Source organism: Diplotaxodon limnothrissa, linkage group LG9 (assembly GCF_057381915.1).
Source record: "Diplotaxodon limnothrissa isolate DT_005_m linkage group LG9, D_limnothrissa_male_GT1.1, whole genome shotgun sequence".
Taxonomy (NCBI): Eukaryota; Metazoa; Chordata; class Actinopteri; order Cichliformes; family Cichlidae; genus Diplotaxodon; species Diplotaxodon limnothrissa.
Window position 1 is genome coordinate 5,684,648 of NC_140604.1, and position 20,619 is coordinate 5,705,266.

A 20,619-nucleotide genomic window follows, 5' to 3' on the forward strand; every position below is an offset into this window, starting at 1 on the left:
GGTGGTTAATTCAGCCCAGTTGTCAGTAAGTTTAAAAGTTCTGATCTAATAAGTGGTTGGTCTGGTAGACAATTCTTTATTAATCACAGTTGTCAATGTTTTCTTGTATATCATGAAGTAAGAAACTAACAAGACATGTATATACACATAAAATATTAATTTATAAAAGAGCATAAATAAAAAAGTTATTCACATCAGAATAACATCATCACACTAAAGACATCCAACTAGAAAAAACTTGTTAAAAACTATTTTTATTCAAGCTACTTCTGATTTTTAATTTAATCGGCTATTAACTGAGAGACAAAACATTTCAAGATGGATTTTATCATACATTTACAGGTTTGGTCACCATAAATACTTTTTAACTATCGACAACAATAAAACAACAAAGATGTGAAACTTAAAGGTTTGTTATACATCAATTTGCTTACATGAAAGACTGGCTGCATGTTTTTCTTTGTTGTTCTTGCAGGTTTCAAAGCTACATGCCCTGGGCTACCAACCAATTCTGTTTCTTGGACAGTTTGACCGTAAGGGCCGTATAGTAGGGGACGTGATCACTCAGATCGAACCAGCGGAAGGTGCTGCACGTGACATCCTCATGAAGATGAGGAAGCTTTATGAACACCTTCTGAGAAGTAAGATATGCTTTGTCCATTATCTGTAACCAGGTGTCCTTATCAGGTAGCCTATCCTAGCTGTCTTTGGGTGATACTCATGGTACACCCTAGATAAGAAGGCAGATCATCACGGGGTACATAGAGACAAACAAGATGGTGAGGATGAGGATAGTTAACAGTCACCAGCTATTCTGTTCTACTCTACTCTATTCTGTTCTATTCTATTATTCAGCCAAGGTTCAGACCAGTAACCTTCTTGCTGTGAGGTGACAGCTGCCCTACATGTCCTGTTGCTAACATGAAAATAGTGTTATATCTGCCTTATTACCTCCCCATGTGTCGGTCACATCACCAAAGCTAGCCATACTGAACCTCTGGTGTTACCCACCTGAACAATTTTGTATGTGTGTGTGTATAGTATGGTCTTTCACACTCATGTATATACAAATGTAATTTTAAAAATCTTCACGAAAACCAGACCTGATAATTCTCTTCGAGACTTTCTAGTATAACAAATGTTATATAATGTTACCAATATGAACACCAAGATTCTTAAATAACTTATATACTTCTTAAGAGGTTACCTGATTACCTCCCTGAGGTAGTTAGCATCACCATTGTACAAAACTCCTAAGTCACAGTACTAGCTTGAAGTGTCAAATGTTATTCACTACAAAGTCAGAAAAGTAGTGTCATCAGAGGAAAAAGTCATTATCTATCTGGATTTATAGTCACACTCATTAATTTATTAATGTACAATGTAGAAAAGCACTACAGATGTCACACTACCCTAGAGGGCACTTGTACTGAATTATTTGGGTCAGTGAGTGTGCGAGATGACTTATTTGATGCCAATATTTACCAGTTGTATCTTTAGTAAAAACTTAACTGAAAACATGCAAATCACTACTTATTATGTGTTTATGTGTACTGTACATTTTTTCAACCCATTTTAATGAATGTTTAATATTTAAAATTTTTCAGAATTACAAGCTTCACCTCCTGCTAAAAGTTCTACACCAGCAGCTGGACCATCCTCTGCTGACAGTGTCGATGCTGGACCAGTCCCAGACCCAGAGGCTCTAAACGAGGAATTTATTCTTCATTTAGAGCCTGTACCAACATCTTCCCTCTGTCAGCCTCCTGCATCCTCCTCTTCATCTCTGCTTCCTCCTGCATCCTCCTCTCCATCTCTGCTTCCTCCTGCATCCTCCTCTCCATCTCTGCTTCCTCCTGCATCCTCCTCTCCGTCTCTGCTTCCTCCTGCATCCTCCTCTCCATCTCTGCTTCCTCCTGCATCCTCCTCTCCATCTCTGCTTCCTCCTGCATCCTCCTCTTCATCTCTGCTTTCTCCTGCATCCTCCTCTCCATCTCTGCTTCATCCTGCATCCTCCTCTCCATCTCTGCTTCCTCCTGCATCCTCCTCTTCATCTCTGCTTTCTCCTGCATCCTCCTCTCCATCTCCACATCCTGCATCTCCCTCAATTTCTACGGTGTACACCTCGGATGTCCCAAACAAAAAAAGGACAAGGAAAGGTTAGACGTAATGGTATTGTAAATGTACAAAACACATGACATGTTCGTTAAGTTTGTTAAGATTTCTTTTTCTTAATTTTTGCATTTTTTCCAGTTTTACAGAACTCATGTAAATATTTCATTTGTTATTTTTCAGAATGCCGAAAACACCGTACACAGAAGATTTTCAAATATGAAGAGATAGTAGACAGGAGAGTTGTAAATGTAAGTAATTTAGCCTGCTGTTGTGCAGATTTGTTTGCGTCTTTGGACTTCCCGGATTTGAACTGTGCCTGACTGAATATCCATAAGCTTTTGTATTTGATGAATCTACACTAATTCAGCCACTGAGTCAGGATTTCACTCCAAATAGGACATTAAATAAGAACAGACCACCTGATACGACCTGGTCATGCTGCCTTCCTGATGTTTACGTTCTTTAAAGTCCTCCTGACATCATGCTCAGAAGGAGTGATTGATGTGGAGGTGCTCCTTCCCATTCAGTAACATCTGCTTCAGTTAGTTTTGCTTGTGAGCCACAATGTAAGCAGTGTTGCTTTGCTGACATGCACTCGATGCTGGCAGTACAAGCATTGTAGTGGTTCTTATGTTTTTGTAAACTAATTGTATAATATATTGAGCCATTCAATAGTACACAAATGTTTATAAGCTCCTTTTTGTATGCAACTTGCATGTCTTTCTTAATTAATTGTTTGTTTATATCATGTTTTTCAGGAAAAAGAAGAAGTTAAAGTCAAGTGGAAGCCTTGCTCAACATGGTATGTAGTAACAACTTTGTTGGACGGGAACAGACATTCATATTGTTGATAAATAGTTATCACCCCAATTTGAATTCATGTATTTGGACTAAAGTAAATTGGGAGCTTTTAGCTATCGAGCTCCTCTTCTGTGAGGAGCTTGATAGCTGTCCACCTCCAAAGTCCATTATGAGTTTTGGAGGTGGACATGGTCAACACTTTTAAGAGTAGGCATAAGACTTTACTTCTTTATAGAGCTTATAGTTAGGGCTGGTTCAGCTCAGCCCTTAGTTATGCTGTAATAGGACCAGACTGCTGGGGGTTAGTGTCCCCCCCCTCTCTCTCTGTCTCTTTCAGGGTTATGCAGGCTCAGTATTGGTTGAAGATGCAGTCACGTCTCCTTTTACTGAAAACTCTCCCCCTCTCCCTCACCACCATCTGTAAACATACATGTCTCAGTAATGCAGTTCATGCATGTTACTAACTAAACTTCTTCCCTGGAGTTTCTGTGCTCTCTCATCCAGCAGGTTCCAATGGATCGTGGCTGCTGCTGTGGTCCTGCTTGACATCTACTACATATATTATTACTCTCTGACTTGATTTGATTAATTTATATTACAATGAAGGTGTATAAAGCATGACATGAATATAGAAGATATTTCATCCTAAAAAATTGTCATATGTCACAACCTAAATTGTCCTATTTTGTGTGTGGTTGTTGTTTGTTATGTTTTTCTCCTGACAGTGGCAAAGTGTGGGATGACACATGGGAACCTGCGCAGTTTTACACACAGTAAACCAGGCACCACAGGTCGCAGAGATCGCACAGTTCACAGCTTGTAGTTCAGCATAAAAGTTCAAAATAAAATATTTACTATACATTTCAACCAGTGTCAGTCTCTGTTTCACTCTCTAATTGTGGCTTAAGTACCTAACATATTCATGAATCTGATCGATCAATAATATCTTCCCTGCACTCGATATCTCATAGTTTTACATACTGTATCAGCCAACATTATTGTCTACATCCTCATAAATATAGAAGTGACTTGCTTATTATAACATATTACAAGGTAAAGTAATACTGCACTGCACGTATAGTAAGTAACACCTACTGTGTATGGGAGCCTAAAGCAAAGTTAACTGCACCAGTACCAGCTTCAGAACATATTGTATATTATATGTTTCTACCTTTTTGTAATATGTCATGTTTAGATGCAGTGACAATTGCACATTTGGAGTTGTGGTCATATGTGGTCTTTATATACAGGGTATTAAAAAAAATTGACATTTTTTGCTATTTTTCTTGTTTGTTTGCACAATATTATTGTGTACATATTACATATGTAACATTATTGTTAATATTATTATTAGATATCAAAGATACAATTTGATTGAGGGTTTTCCTGTCATAATTTCAATAAAAATGCAATTACACACGTAAACAATAGGATCAAAATAAACTTTTAAAAAGTCTGTTGATCAAATGCTGATTTTCAAAACATTCTAGAGGAAAACAGAGATAAAATAATCTGAACAGTAACAGTGATCGTGGATGATGATGGAGGCTTCAATGGATTATTCTGTTTCAATCAATAGGTTTGTATCTATGACAATAATTTGATAAGTTTAACAGGTTGGTTTAGGCCTGGCAATACAGCAAATATTCACAAACTTTTGTTTTTGAAGAATGTTTATCTTTTTTGAAGCTATCTGGCAAAATGAGACAACCCTTTTAACCTCATCTTTATGTCTTTTTTGTGGCTATGATACTGGATTTTGGTTTGATGCATATGCAGGTTACAGCTGGGGAATGGCAGTATGTTGTGGATTGATTTGGCATGTTCAACCACTGTTACACCAAACTCTCTCACTTATAACATGATAAAGGCCTCTTACTCAGTGTCATGGATTTTCTATACTTTTGGGGACACAGGGCCAAAGTCTGAGGCAATAAGTCAGATCAAAGAAGGCAATGATTCTAAAATGGGAGTTTACTTATGTCATTATATATATCCAGGAATATGTGCCAGAGGATAGTTGTCATGAAATCAATATTAAATCAAAGTATTCCTTAATTACCACAGCTGACACGAGTTCTCCATAGCTGCCTGCTGTCTCAGGATCTGTCTCCAAAAAGGACCAGGGAGCGCTAACATGTTATGTTCTAAACTGATGAAGAAAATGCACATTAAACATAGTATAAACTTACTGAGTGAAGTAATGTCAAGAGGATTCCTTTAGCTCCTATTGGGTTGGTTCCTTGATCAATGCAATACAGAATCATTAATCTGGTTTTATGTAATGTCCTCAAAACATGTCAAAATGAGGCTCACTAGTCTGTGTGGCCTCCACATGCCTGTATGACCTCCCTACAACACCTGGGCATGCTCCTGATGAAGTGGCAGATGCTCTCCTGATGGATCTCCTCCCAGACTCCAGGACTAAAGCATCTGCCCACTCCTGGACATTTTGTGGTGCAGTTGGTGGATGGAGCGAGACATAATGTCCCAGATGTCCTCAATTGGATTCAGTTCTGGGGAATGGGCGGGCCAGTCCACAGCATCAATGCCTTCGTCTTGCAGGAACTGCTGACACACTCCAGCCACATGAGGTCTAGGATTGTCTTGCATTAGGAGGAACCCGGGGCCAACCGCACCAGCATATGGTCTCACAAGGGGTCTGAGGATCTCATCTCAGTACCTAATGGCAGTCAGGCTACCTCTGCCGAACACATGGAGGGCTGTGCAGCTCCCCAAAGAAATGCCACCCCACACCAAAACTGACCCACTGCCAAACTCATGCTGGAGGATGTTGCAGGAAGCAGAAGGTTCTCCACGGCGTCTCCAGACTGTCACAAGTGCTCAGTGTGAACCTGCTTTCATCTGTGAGGAGCACAGGGCGCCAGTGGCAAAGTTGCCAATCTTTGTGTTGTCTGGCAAATGCCAAACATACGGCACTGTGTTGGGCTGTAAGCACAACCCCACCTGTGGACGTCGGGCCCTCATACCACCCTCATGGAGTCCATTTCTGACCGTTTGAGCAGACGTGCACATTTGTGGCCTGCTGGAGGTCATTTTGCACAGCTCTGGCCTTTCTTTCCTACCCCACAGTACCTTCCCTTACCATTTGTTTCCTACTCTTTTACTTCTTCTTTGATGACTGTTGTCTTTCTAGATAAGCAATTTCATTTGCTCTGGGGCGAGTCAATGGCTCGGGTGCATTCTGGGACTGTCAGTTCACCAGTGTGCTGGCATGCTTCTTAACAAACACACCACTACAGCAAACATCTCAGTTGTACTTGTTGATTTCTTCGACAAAACACTGAACAAAAAATTTACTTGTGAGTGTGCTGCCTGGTGCTTTTAAATTTTGTGATTATTTGAGCAGCCCAGAAAGCATCCCATAAATTAAATTATGTTATCGTATCTGAACATGTACACTAGTCATTAAATTAGATGGGAAATAATGATTCAGGGTAAACAACTGCACCAAGGAAATTCCATTTTTCTTCTCAAAATGTAAAATGTCTGTTGAAAAATCACATTGAACAGAGATGTGATTAACTTTTTATTTTACCAAACATAACATCAATGATGACACAATCAGTCTTCATCAGAAGTGCTCAAATCACTCTCAGTGGCATCGTCTGGAATGTCCTCCTCCTCCTCCGAGTCCATTTCCAGGAGTGGTTGGTGGCTGAGGATTCTCTTGTACACGTCCTTTACTTTGAGCATTTCAGCTTTCAGTTCACTTTGTTTTTTTAAAACCAGGCTACAGAGTCCCTTCTGTGCATCCTCCGACATGCCAACAAAGGAGGCTGTAAAAAGAACAAAACAAATAAATATGAGAAAAGTAAAAAAAACAAACAACAAAAAAACATCACCTCATAAACACAAGGAATTAGGATGCTGTAATTAAACATTTTTTTTAAAAGGGAGAAGGCAGTGTTAGCTAGCAATCTAGATATAGGTAAAAGATCCAGTAAGACTTTAGCATCTGCTCTTATTTTCAATCGATTCATCAAAAAATTAATAAATAAATAAAGTGCTTACAGTCTGAGGAGATTGTCCCCAACACCACAGAACGCATTCGCAACACAGTCCAGTGATGCTGCATCTCCCTGCAAAGGATCATCTCCTCCTCTCTCAGGCGCCTCACAGCCATCACCTTCTCAAAGACCTTTCTCTTTGTCCGGAGGTCAGCAGCAGCTACAGTTTAACAACATCAGATGGGAAAACATAGCAGCATATTATGATTCAAGAACAAAACATTCAACTACTGCTCAGATACTGGGAGCTTGTTTAAAAAGGATATTTATAAATCAAGAGCTTATGTTCACTTGTGCTCTGCCAGGGCCAAATATCGGTCTGCATGAGGGCATCACTGGATACGATTTGCTTTGTTGGTTCAGCGAGCTTGTTGTAGTCGTCAACAGCAGCCGCCAAGCGTTTCTTCTCAACTAAGATGACCTTGCGAATTCTGTGTCGCCTCTTGTTGCTATCTGTAAATAATCATAAAAAATTCACACCTTCACATAATGTATATAGTTTCATTTTAATCTACACTCATCAATTTGTTTGCTAGAACAAATCACATCCAGCTTAAACAAACCTGGATCTGATTTGATTCTGTTTACAAAGTAGCTGCACAAGCTGTACAAACTCAGCATCAAACCGTCCGTTTCAAAGAAACTGGGACGTACCATTTTGTCTGTAAAGACTTTGTGTTCGCACTCTGATGATGACGACAAGCTCCTCTATTCGTGCCTGCAACGCTCCAAGGCTGCCATCAGTTTGATCACTTTCTAAGTGAGAGGAATATTAATCAGAATACAGGATGAGTAACAGTCACCAAACTACAGTGGACTCTGTAATCACTGACTTGATGACATTCATTATAAGACATCTGGAGCCTTCATGTGCTGCTATCTCATGATAATCATGAGATAACAAGTATGTTGGTGTTCAGGTTTATAAAACCAACTAGTACGACATCATTTCAACCCAGGTTCTATCCAATTTGATGAAACGCAACAACTCTGCCATAAATTTGCTTTTACAAGGCTTATTTTTCATTGTTTGTTGACACTGTCAGAAAGATCTTAACTCTAAGTTCTTTAATGAGGCCATGGTGGGTCCTATTGTTATACATGAGTGCATTATATTGAGACTCACCTTCAGCCCATTTCTGCACATCGGCCACCCATTGCTGCAGTGTGTCGTCATCCACACCCAGCTCATTTCTGGTCGCATTCAGGCTCTCCACTTGTTCTCTAAGGATCCTTATGATCTAAGAATGCATTCATAAATGTCATTCATATTGACATTAAAAGAGTACTGGTGTTTTCCCCCCATTACCACACACATTAAAATGGGTGTTGAAAAAATGACCTTTAGATATCGCTGGCTCAAAGTGCGGCCCAGTTGTTCCACTTTCCTTTTGTTCCACCCCAAAGCCAGGAGGGTCAGCATGTTTGTTCGCCCTGCATTTCAGTTAGTATACAAATTAGAATTAATGAGCAGGAGACTGAGTGGAATCTCAGACACGGACACATACCTAATTTAGACATGTACTTCGTTGTGATGGCCGCCCTAGACAGGAAACTGTTTACTTGTTCCACCTCTTCTCCAACTGTTGAACCGGCCCCATCCTGAAACGCACCTCCCCATTTGATCTATAGAAAGGAGGTCACAATACATGACTGCTGAATTCATTCAACCTTATAACAAAATGTCTCAAATCCAAAACTACAAGCTGCAGTATACCTCGCATTTCCAAGTGTGAGCCTTTGCATGCATGACGGAGAGAAAAGGACGCATTGACAAGAGGTTCCTCAGCTCAGGGCACTGCTGAGCCACCTTGGTTAAATAGGGGAAATATTTACAGGCCACATCGGAGCAAAGGAACGTAATATGTCCTGGGACGCTAGCTGCCAACTTCCTCTGGAGAAAAAGGGGGTAAGCAAAGATCTCCCCTCGAAACATGTTCAATGCAGCTAAGAGGACTCCGTGGCGACAACCAGCTATTTCCATGCCCTCTTCATCCAACTTCCCAGTGGACTTTTTGGACGACTCCTTTGCTGCAGTCCAACCCTTTCCCCGGGACCTATACACTCAAAGATTTTAACATAAAAGACATGACATGATTAAGCCCTATCAGGGACAAACTTTTTAAAACAAATGCATAACAATTAGCTGAATTAGCCTCGAGTCACACAAGACCTCATATCTCCCCAGGACAGCACTGATAACACAAAATAAAAATCATGTTGTTTTTTTTAAATACACATGGTGACAAAATTAAGTACACATTAAGATAAAGTAAAGTAAATAGTATTACGACAACACCAAGAGAAAAATAAAAAAATATCGACCCATCCATATATGTCCACACACACACGTATTTGTATATGGTTACGGCATTAACGTCATTTTAACAAGATTAACGCTAACAGCACTAATATATATATGTGTATCTTACATGATTTGTGTGTCTCTGGATGTATTTCACAAACTCAGCAACTTCCTCATCTTTTTCAATGAAGACACCTTCAAAGTTCCCCTGCTCTGAAGTGCTGAACGAACACAGTGACAGTTGTTTGAAAAGAAACATTAAAATACATTTTTCTACAAATCCATATTTGACTTATGTACACAATGCATAACGTACCTTGCATTAGACTGAAAGCGATAAAGCTTGCGGTTTCCATCAACTGAGACGGCAAGCATGTCTGCAGTGCAGGCAGGGCAGCTAAAGCATGGCTCCTTGCACATCCTGTCCACCTCAAACTTTACAGCACTCCACTCCAAGAAACTTTTACTGAAGGCATCAGCTGATATTCGGCCATTCTTTTACATAGAGGACATACAACAGAATATTCAAGGACAGTCATCATAAACATTGATTTGCACAATTTCCTTAAACTTAGCAAATTTAGAAACTCACCCTTCCGAAATGGGCTGTTCGTTCATCCAGCATTTTGACAAATGCCTTAAGTGACATCCCTGGTGCAGCCTTCTTAATGTCATAGAAAGACTGAAAGGCATCCATTGAAAACAGGGTGCAGAAATTTAAGGTGCCAGGCCAATATCCACTACCCAGGATGTCCTTAACTGAGGGGGACCACATTAGGCCACAGCTGGTGCAGCTCACCACTGGCAGTGCAAGGTTATAACGGCCTTTAGAAAGGATAAGGATAAATTCAGTCATGGCTCAAAGCATTCATTTTTTTCATGTTGTTTTCAAATCGGTCTGGTAAATCCAAATGACCTTTGACAGGTGCCCACATATACTGCGGGCCGAGGGTAATTAAAACCAAGATAGCAATGCACAATTTGCAATAAAACCTCCAAACACATCTATTGTGTATATAGTGTGTGACAAAAGGGCAACTTACCATTTATGGTTACAAGAGCCACAATTGCGCCGGGTGAAACCTCAACGTTACCTGCTGGGCAGTCACACACATGGTCTGGCCTTTGCACAGGCAACAGCCGAACTAACATTAAAACACACAATATATATAAAAAGAATTAGAAATTAACTGATACACAATAAATATACAATAACAGCACCCACTCATACTCATACATAGCAAGAAATGCATAAGACTTAAAAACTGTACCTATTGGCTTGTGAAACTCTGATGAAGGCTGCAAAAACCCTCCTGTTACTGCCTCTCTGTTGTGCAGGACAAAGCGTGTGTGAACTGCAATATCACAGTCAGCACAAAGGAATGGAAGAGGCAGGCAGTCCAGACACCTCACAACTACTTGTTTGCCACACTGACACACACGGTGTGACTGTGGATCCAGAGTAGCTAACATATTGTCTATAAGACAAGGCCTGGCCTCTTTCCACTTTTGCGAGGACACCATATTTCTGATCGCCCAGTGAGTAGCAGCTGACTCAGACGACGTCTCACAAGTCATGGCTGTGTCCTCTTCTCCATCCTCCAACAACTGAAGGAGCTCCTGACGAAGCACCTCAGTTCCACACACTAACAGAAAAAAAATAAAGAAAGGAAGAAACTCTTCCACAAAGTGAAAAACACTCTAGGCAGTATGTTTCTTAGGACTGCACAAAAGCCCTGCATAACTCAACTATAACAACAAATATAAAAGTAAACAGAAATCACAACATATACAAGAAGGTAAAGTACCTTTTGTTGGGTTGACACTGGCAACATAACTAGGTTCTTCACGTGGACATTGATGCTGCTCTCTGGACACTTGGGGGGGGGGGGGGGGGGGGGGGGGGGGGATGAAGAATATTTACTTACTGAAATTCTTTGGTGAAAACAAGTTGTGAGATAAAATCAATGGTTGTGTGAACACTGACCACGTGGCATGCAACTAGTACTTCGACTGGTTGATGGTCTTTGAGGAATAAAATCTCCCTGTCTGTCACGTTTTTTCCAGCGCACTGGTCTTGGCTGAGGTTCACTCTGTGCATCATTCTACGCAATTAACAAGGAAAAAAGGGAACACCTAAAATACAGTCTATGATTAAAGCAAAGATTATCAAACATCTTAAGTTAACCAACTTAATTTGACATAAACTTATACACATATATAAAAATTTATTTAAAAAAAATTTCAAATAATATAACGTTTACTCCGTACAAAATATTAGACAAGCGTGTTCCCTCTTTAACAACTGTTTCCACTAAAAATGTTACCTGCATATCTTGAAGGAGTTCGTCAGCAGCCTGAAGCTCTTCCTCCAGCTCGGGATCCTCTGAATCACTCATTTTCAAGCTAAAGAGGAAAGAGATTTTTGCAGAACTCAGTGACATAAACACATAACTAACGCAATTCAAATGATTTTCAGTCTTGGCGCTCCAGTTAACGTTAGCAATTAACGTTAGCATCATCAGTTTGTAAAGAGCTAGCAGAACTCTTAGCGCAAAAACTGCTTTACGCACCATGTGAGGGTATTTTGCAGCAAACAAGTCCTTTAACGTTTGTAATAGATTTAATCCATCATCGTTGGATTAAATGGCTAATGCTGCAGTAGCCACGTGTAGTCGTTACCTAGCAAGCATGCTGACGGTAGCTGTAGCCATTTTTAAATACATTACACCGTTTCCGAGATCAGTCACCTCTGTTTGTTTGAAGCTTTTATGAAAAAACTAACTTTGAAACACACATCAAGGTATTACTTTAAATATATGTATTTTTTACATACCTGCATTAGAATCAATCAGTTCCGCCTCATTTTCTTATTCTTATAAATGGGTCTCTCCGTTCTCCCATCAGCCTTTGCTTACACAGGTTGCGTCTGATTGGCTGGAGCCGAGCGCATCCAAAACTAACAGGAGTGGTGAATGAATCTATAAATGTGTTTTACGTGTGAAATGAAAATAATAAACCTAACAAAGGATTATGTACGTTAAATCTGCGCACTTTCAGATCGTGAATCAGTTTGGAAAACACTGTGTGATGGCCACAACATGAAGCGATTTTATTGTTGAATTATCAGTGATACTTTCACGTGTTTTTGTTGAGAAATGTTAACGATGTCATTAAAAGAAAACATTAAATTAGGGAGAAAAACCCGTTCGCGGAGAGGGTCCCCGGTTCTCCAGTTAGATTGTGCTTCACGTCATGTTTCGCTGTGATGGGGTTATTATTGGAGTAAATGGATGGCTGGAGCCTCTGCTCGAAGCGTCTCTGATCGCCGAGAGCAGGTTCATATTGGAATGAATTGACAACCCACAGCGTCGCATAAAAACGTGGAAGGGTACCTTAGGCGTCAGCATGAGAAGTTAAGGGACGTGACAAATCGTCATTATTTTGCGTGTCGGGAGTGAGAACGGGTTGCTGTGAAGGTTCTCAGTCATCCAGGTCATCGTAGTCAAAGGAGCTTGCAAAGAAAAGCGTCTGGACTTCTTTAAGTTACTTGAAGATGTTTCACCTCTCATCCGAGAAGCTTCTTCAGTTCTAAGGTCAAATGGTGGAGAGTCCCAGATATAAACCTAGTGGGAGTTTCCCCCACAGAGGGACAAAAGGACCCCCTGATGATCCTCTAATCGCCTGAGCCAAGGTGTGAAACTGGGTGTGGGTCCCAATCAGCCAGAGTTTCGGGTGTGTTCATTGTGAAACCTGGCCCCACCTTATCATGCGAATTTCTGAGGTCAGATGGCCCAGGATGTGAGTGGGCGTTAAGGCGTCTGGGAAGGGATCTCAAAACTGGATTATAGATGGCAGACAGTTGGTGTCGTAAACCACCGCCTCTGTTCAAAGATGGTCGCTCACAGTGGACATAGATGGCTTCTTTCACTCCTCTTTCAAACCATCTGTCCTCTCTGTCCAAAATGTGAACATCCTCGAAAGAGTGTCCTTTATCCTTTAGATGCAGATGGACTGCTGAGTCTTGTCCTGTGGAGGTGGCTCTTCTGTGTTGTGCCATGCGCTTGTGAAGTGGCTGTTTGGTCTCTCCAATGTAGAGGTCTGGGCATTGGAGAGACCAAACAGCCACTTCACAAGCTCAGGCGATTAGAGGATCATCAGGGGGTCCTTTTGTCCCTCTGTGGGGGGTTACTCCCACTAGGTTTATATCTGGGACTCTCCACCATTTGACCTTAGAACTGAAGAAGCTTCTCGGATGAGAGGTGAAACGTCTTCAAGTAACTTAAAGAAGTCCAGACGCTTTTCTTTGCAAGCTCCTTTGACTTCTCCAGGAACAAAAGGCAGTACACAGCTGTTTCACACCCTAAGGTTCACACTCCCTTGCTACCTCCCGGAGTTCTTGAAGAGACAAAAGACTCTCTTCATAGCACTTTATATGGAGGAGCAGTTTGTGGCAGCTCTTCTCTGAATACTACTCTTCCGGCGCCCCCCGTGTGCGGCAGCCTGTTACAGCAGCTCTGCTCATTCTGAGTTTCTTTCTTTCTTATCTTTTTTCTCGTAATTTTTTTATAACTAACGTATTAGTAATTAGACTCTGCAACCATGTTCTACCGTTTTGTGCTAGTCCTGGTCGTTTTTTTCAGTTTATTTCTACTTTTTTCACCCGTGTCTGGGGACCCAGAGCAGAGATCCTTTGTTTACAGTAAGGATCAGCTGTTAGCGCTGCGTCCTGCAGCGGTACTGCCGGCGGACAGACTCGATATTCCCAGCGAGCTGAGGAGGAAAAGACGGGGGTGTCGTGCTGGGAAGGAGCGCCGTCGCCCGAGAAGGAGATGTTATCGACCATCTCTTCCTTCTGTAATTATTGGAAACGTAAGATCTTTGCCCAATAAGATGGATGAGCTCACGTCGCTAACCTGGTCACAGAGGGAGTACCGGCAATGTAGCATCATGATGCTAACGGAGTCGTGGCTAACATCGCTAACTCCGGACACAAGCGTGACACTACTGGGATTCCAGCTGCTGCGAGCGGACAGGACCAGAGACAGCGGTAAGAGGAAAGGAGGGGGACTTGCAGTTTTTGTGAACGACAGATGGTGTAACCCTGGGCACATCACTGTAAAAGAGCAACTCTGCAGCAGAGACATTGAGCTGTTAGCCGTTAGCATGCGTCCGTACTACCTGCCCCGGGAGTTCTCGCATGTTATCGCGATAACAGCGTATGTCCCCCCCTCGGCCAACGCGGATGCAGCCTGTGACTCTCTCCACTCTGTGGTCAGCAGACTGCAAACACAATCACCGAGAGCCCTTCTCATAATATCAGGGGACTTCAATCATGCCTCACTGGACTCCACACTGCCCACCTTCACCCAGTATGTGACCTGCCCAACCAGAGTCAATAAAACACTGGACTTACTGTATGCCAATGCAGAAGAGGCATACAGTTCATCACCTCTCCCTCCCCTGGGCAGATCTGATCACAACCTGGTGCACCTTGTCCCTGTGTATGAGCCCTTAGTGCGCAGGGAGCCACCAGCCACCCGCACAGTACAGAGATGGTCAGAGGAGAGCGAGGAGGCTCTTAAGGATTGTTTTGAGTCGACTGTGTGGGAGGTGATTTGTGATGACCACGGAGAGGACATCGACAGCCTTACTACATGCATTACTGACTATATAAACTTCTGTGTGGATAACACTGTACCTACCAGGACTGTACGGTGTTTCTCCAACAACAAACCTTGGATTACCCCAGAAATTAAAACCGTCCTCAAGCAGAAGAGGAGGGCCTTCAAATCCAGAGACAAAGAGGAGTTGAAAAGGGTGCAGAGAGAGCTGAGGGGACTGATAAGGAATGGGAAGGAGAGCTACAGGCAGAAGATGGAGAACCAGCTTCAACAAAACAACGTTGGTGAAGTCTGGAGAGGCCTCAGAACCATCTCGGGCCACAAACAGCAGAACTCTCTGCCTGGGAGGGATGTGAGATGGGCAAATGAACTGAATCATTTCTTCAACAGATTTGACTCAGCCATGAGGCAGTCTGCAACATCGGCTGCAGACTCGCCCACCCCCACTGCTGCTGTTCCACCTCTGACACCTCAGACACTTCACACCTCCTCTATTCACCCTGCTCACTCCCCCCCCACCCCCAACTGCAGCATCCAATACACACTCAACACAAGGCTCCAGCCTGTCTCTCTCAACCACCCAGGTTAGGAGGGAAGTGAGGAGGATTAATGGCAAGAAGGCAGCGGGTCCAGATGGCATCAGCTCGAGGGTCGTCAGGTCCTGCGCGGACCAACTGTGTGGGGTGATGGAGCACCTCTTCAACCTGAGCCTGAGGTTGGGAAGAGTCCCACAGCTCTGGAAAACCTCCTGTGTTGTACCAGTGCCAAAGACTTCACGCCCCAAGGACCTCAACAGCTACAGGCCGGTGGCTCTGACATCCCACCTGATGAAGACCCTGGAGCGGTTGGTCCTGGCTCAGCTTCGGCGCCTAATAAGCTCATCACTGGACCCACTTCAGTTTGCCTACCAGCCTGGCATTGGAGCGGATGATGCCGTCATTCACCTCCTACATCGTTCCCTCGCTCACCTGGAGACCGCTGGAAGCACTGTGAGAATCATGTTCTTTGATTTCTCCAGTGCCTTCAACACCATTCTTCCCTCGGTTCTAAAGGACAAGCTGGTGAACTCTGGAGTGGACCATCACCTCACTACCTGGATCCTGGACTACCTCACCGACCGACCACAGTATGTGAGGACTCAGGGCTGTGTGTCGGACAGGGTCGTCTGCAGTACGGGGGCCCCACAGGGAACGGTTCTGGCTCCGTTCCTCTTCACCATCTACACTGCAGACTTCTCCCACAATTCCACCCAGTGCTTCCTGCAGAAGTTCTCTGATGACTCTGCAATAGTCGGCCTCATCACTGATGGGGACGACAAGGAGTACAGAGGTCTGACCCAAGACTTTGTGGACTGGTGCCAGCTGAACTACCTCCAGATCAACGCCAGTAAAACCAAGGAACTGGTGGTAGACTTCCGCAGGCACAAGCATTCTCCACTGCAACCACTGAACATCCAAGGTATGGACATTGAGGCTGTGGACAGCTACAGGTACCTTGGTGTTCATCTGAACAACAGACTGGACTGGACTCATAACTCAGACGCCCTCTACAGGAAAGGGCAGAGCAGGCTGTACCTGCTGCGGAGACTCAGGTCGTTTGGAGTGGAGGGCCCACTCCTGAAGACCTTCTATGACTCTGTTGTTGCTTCTGCTATCTTTTATGGTGTGGTCTGCTGGGGCGGCAGCATCTCTGCTGGGGACAGGAAGAGACTGAACAGGGTGATCCGAAGGGCCAGCTCTGTTCTAGGATGCCCTCTGGACCCAGTGGAGGTGGTGAGTGACAGGAGAACGGCGGCTAAGCTGTCATCCCTGTTGGACAACATCTCCCACCCCATGCAGCAGACTGTGACAGCACTGAGCAGCTCCTTCAGTGGGAGACTGCGGCACCCACGGTGTGGGACGGAGAGATTTCGCAGGTCTTTCCTCCCCACTGCTGTCAGACTCCATAATAAAGACTTTAACTGATCAAGCACACACATCCATACATATGCAATAATACTAAGTGCAATAATCCTTTCTGTCATCGTTGTATTTTTACTCAGTTGTATATAGTATTTGTATTTGTATTCTATTTTTATCTTATTGTATATTTATTTTATTTTATTCTACTGTATATAGTATTTTATTCTATTCTGTACAGTTGTGTACTGTATTTATTCTTATTGTATTCTAATTTTTGCCTCATAACTTTTGCACTGTCCACTTCCTGCTGTGACAAAACAAATTTCCCACGTGTGGGACTAATAAAGGTTATCTTATCTTATCTTATAAATCCTGTGCATCACCTGTGTGTCTCTAGGGTCTTACATACACTCCCCAGCAATTTCTAACAAGAGTTCACCCTCATATCATAGACATATTGATTCTTCTGGAGCCTCCTGTCATTTATCCTCCTTTGTTTGTTTATAAATGTATAAATTTGCAGAGTGTGTAGTTGAGAGAGTTGAGCCTGACGTGTGGATTCTGTGAGGTCCGCTGACAGCAAGTCCACCCCTGGTTTCTAGAAAGCACAGGACCTCTGATGTAGCTGCATCACAAACAGATTCCAAGCAAATGCAAACTCGAGCCAGTTGAGTTGAAAACTAAGATGAGACAGACTCAATCTTGTCGTCATCTTGACCCTGTTTTATTGCTGTCTTGATGCAGTTGGTGCTCCCTCCTACAAGCATTAATACAACTCTGCAGCAGATGTCCTAACAACCCACCTACAAGAATTTTATTAATGTTATCTCTAAAGTCTTTTGGGCAACAGTCACACTGGAGCTCAAAATGGCCCAGTTCTCAATCCCCTCACATGTGAGCCAGATTGGATGTTTTTTATTCCATCTTGACCACACAGATATGTAACACATGGTGCTAAGAGTAATCCCCAGTCAAGTGACCTAAATGCAACTTGCAGTTGGAAAACTCAAAACATAATTTGTCAGTGTTACCATGACAATACGTAATTATTACATCATTCACTCGAGGCACCTGGCACATTTTGACAGCTTGACTGAGCGAGCGTTAAGGACAAGGAGACAAATCAGAGGAAAAAGCAAATACATAAAAGAGGCTGCCTTTTCCAGACACACCCCCATTCATTTGGAAATTTTACTTACATTTTTCAAACATGAAATGTCTATTATGTTTACCTGCATACAGAGCACCCTTTAGAGGCTTTTTCACCCTGACAGGAATACTAATTCTTGGGGAAATACTGGTGCAGTGATGGCATCTGTGAGCAGGAGGACTTGTGTGTATGACCATATGTGTCTACAATACAACCAATGTAAGGCAGGCAGCCAAGCTAGGGCAGTGCTCAGCCCACAGCAGCTGTTTGGCAAAAAAGCAAAATGCCACCATGAAGCAAATAAATAATCCATGCCTTTAATTAGCACCCCTACCACCGCCGCCGCCTCCTCTTGGTCTCTTGCCTCTTTTTTGATGTCGAGGGCCGGGGACAGGATTTAGTTTCAAAGAGAATATGAGAGCTGCCACCTCAAGAGTTCAAGGGCGAGCATAACCCAAAGCGCTTAGCGTGTTTGCATCCAACATGGAAGGAAAAAGTGTTGAGGACTGTCAAGTGTTGCAGAGGCAAAGTAGCAAGAGACAACAGCCTGAGGAGAAACGCATTGTAAATAATTTCAGCTGACAGCCTTGTGACAAATGATGGTGTTAACATTTTTATAGCCACAATGACACTGCTGCTGTGTGTTTGGGACTGAAAATCAGACCTAGTTTCATGGTTGTAAGTAAAAGCAAAAAACAACACAAGAAGAAATATTATTAAGGAGAGACATACAATCTTTGAGTTGAAATAGAATGTATTGAATTTTTTATCAGTGGTCATGAGAACGAGTTACATTTATTTTCTATGTCAAGCAGAGATGGGCAGTAACTAGTGATGTGTCGGTCGTGAACAAAACGGTTCTTTGAGCCGACTCTTTGAAGTGAACGAGCCAGCTCCTTATCGCGAGCCGTGGGGTTTTTTTTCTCTTCTCTCTCTCTCTCTCTCTCTCGCACTTTTTTTCCACTTCACTCCACATGCGAGCCTTGTGCTTTGCGCTGGGAAGAAGGGGGAGGGGCGGTAGTTACACTCAGTAGCACAGGAACAGAGCAGGAGGGAGAGCGAGAGAAAGAGAGCCAGGGACAACAACGTCACATTAGAAAGGTATAGTAATCATCCACAACTATTTTCAGTTGCGAATGATAAAGGATTCAGAAAGTTTATTCATGCAGGTCCATATGACAGAGAATATGCATGTTCTTTTTGTTTTCATATTTTTTCATATTTATATTTAATTGTGTTGTGGTTTGCAGTGTTTTGTGTTGTTTCACTTTAAATTTGTTTAAAAGGAAAAAACTGAAAATTTAAATAGTTAAAAGTTGAAATGTAAATAGTTGGTTTTTGTATTATATGATTTATTTATTACATTTTATGTGGAGTGAATAAATAAAGGTATATTTACAGTGGCCCCTACAGACAAAGCACCTACAAAATACTTCAGAAGTGCTCCAGGATGCTAGGGGGCAGTGTTGAGCTTTTGTTACCTAGTGGCTTCACAAGCCAGGAAGGACTGGATTTGGTGTGTGGTAGTAACAGGTAAATGAACATTTTTTAAAATTATTTCAATATATATGAGTGCTTGTGTATAAATACACAAACAATACACGCATGCTTTCATGCTTTCAATTGTGTAAGTTAAGTGATCTAGGTAGCTCTGTTTTGGAAGTTCAGTTAACGCTAGAAATGTGTTTTGGAGCTTGTACGTGTTTTGTCTCTAGGGGCCACCGCATATATTTATATGTAAACATATATAAATAAAACCACTTTTTTTTTACATTAGTAAGTCCTTTTGTGCATAATTTTATATTATTGTTAATAATAAATTAATTAAAGCAACAAAACAACCTGAAGAGCCGGTTCTCTAAAAAGAGCCGGAAATCCCATCACTAGCAGTAGCGTGTAATCCGATTACTTTTTTCAAGTAATGAGGAAAGTAAGGGATTACTATTGCAATAAAGTAATTAGATTACTGTTGCATTACTGTGTTACTATTTTGTTTGTCTCATGACAATGACATACGAGTGTGTGATGTCCATGGGAGCAACCGATGTGTGCAAATCAACAATAGATAATTTGGAGTGCGGGAGACAGTACGACCATGTAGCGTTAAAAGCTTGGAAGTACTGACATTACTTTGAGTTTGATTTGACCTAAGTGCCTTCTTGGAGACTGCATCATCTCAATCCAGTATTCTCTGGGTGAAATTCCCAGGCTGGTGTTGTCGCTTTTCTATTAAATTGTGAAGAGTATCCATTCTTCCCCACCTCGTGCTGCCACATTAGCTTAATCATTCTCAACCACCCTTGGAACCATTTTGACTTTTGAGATTTCCAGGCCATAGTCAGCATAGACGTTCCAGTATACTATTTCAGCCACTTAGCTATGGCATTCCATGTATACCCTACAGTGCCTGCTAGCATCTTGCACCCTGCTATTATGTGCTGTTGTCTCAGGGGCACACTTCTTTGCAGACCCTGCATCCTACATCACATCTTGCCTGATGTGGTAGACCCCAGTCTCCATGGATCCTGTGCACAGAGCTTGTTCCTGTGCTGCTATGATTAGTGCCTCTGTGCTGTCTTTCAGTCCAGCTTTCTACAGTTGTTTACATCTTCCTGATGTAATCATGGATTTTTTGTTCATCCTGGATAGTGATGCTCCAGAGGCTCACTCTCTTCTGTTGTTCTATCTGCCA

The 20,619-nt window shown here is 42.4% G+C and overlaps 2 protein-coding genes across 2 annotated transcripts; one reads left to right on the forward strand and one right to left on the reverse strand.

Annotated features, from left to right (window-relative positions):
• The first annotated feature begins 604 nt into the window (after window positions 1-604).
• LOC146625025 (uncharacterized) lies at window positions 605-3,693 on the forward strand. The gene is made up of 5 exons (XM_085361894.1): window positions 605-641; window positions 1,608-2,159; window positions 2,296-2,363; window positions 2,874-2,917; window positions 3,642-3,693. The coding sequence occupies exons 1-5, from the start codon at window positions 605-607 to the stop codon at window positions 3,691-3,693; spliced, it is 753 nt and encodes a 250-aa protein (XP_085218020.1).
• Window positions 3,694-6,501: 2,808 nt separating this feature from the next.
• Window positions 6,502-11,595, reverse strand: LOC146625026 (uncharacterized). The gene is made up of 16 exons (XM_085361895.1): window positions 11,580-11,595; window positions 11,240-11,357; window positions 11,061-11,129; window positions 10,296-10,397; window positions 9,845-10,077; window positions 9,569-9,747; window positions 9,380-9,473; window positions 9,116-9,120; window positions 8,665-9,004; window positions 8,456-8,573; window positions 8,290-8,381; window positions 8,074-8,188; window positions 7,602-7,703; window positions 7,233-7,400; window positions 6,952-7,107; window positions 6,502-6,716 (listed from the first exon to the last, which is right to left on the reverse strand). The coding sequence occupies exons 1-16, from the start codon at window positions 11,583-11,585 to the stop codon at window positions 6,502-6,504; spliced, it is 2,112 nt and encodes a 703-aa protein (XP_085218021.1). The 5' UTR covers window positions 11,586-11,595.
• Window positions 11,596-20,619: the final 9,024 nt, after the last annotated feature.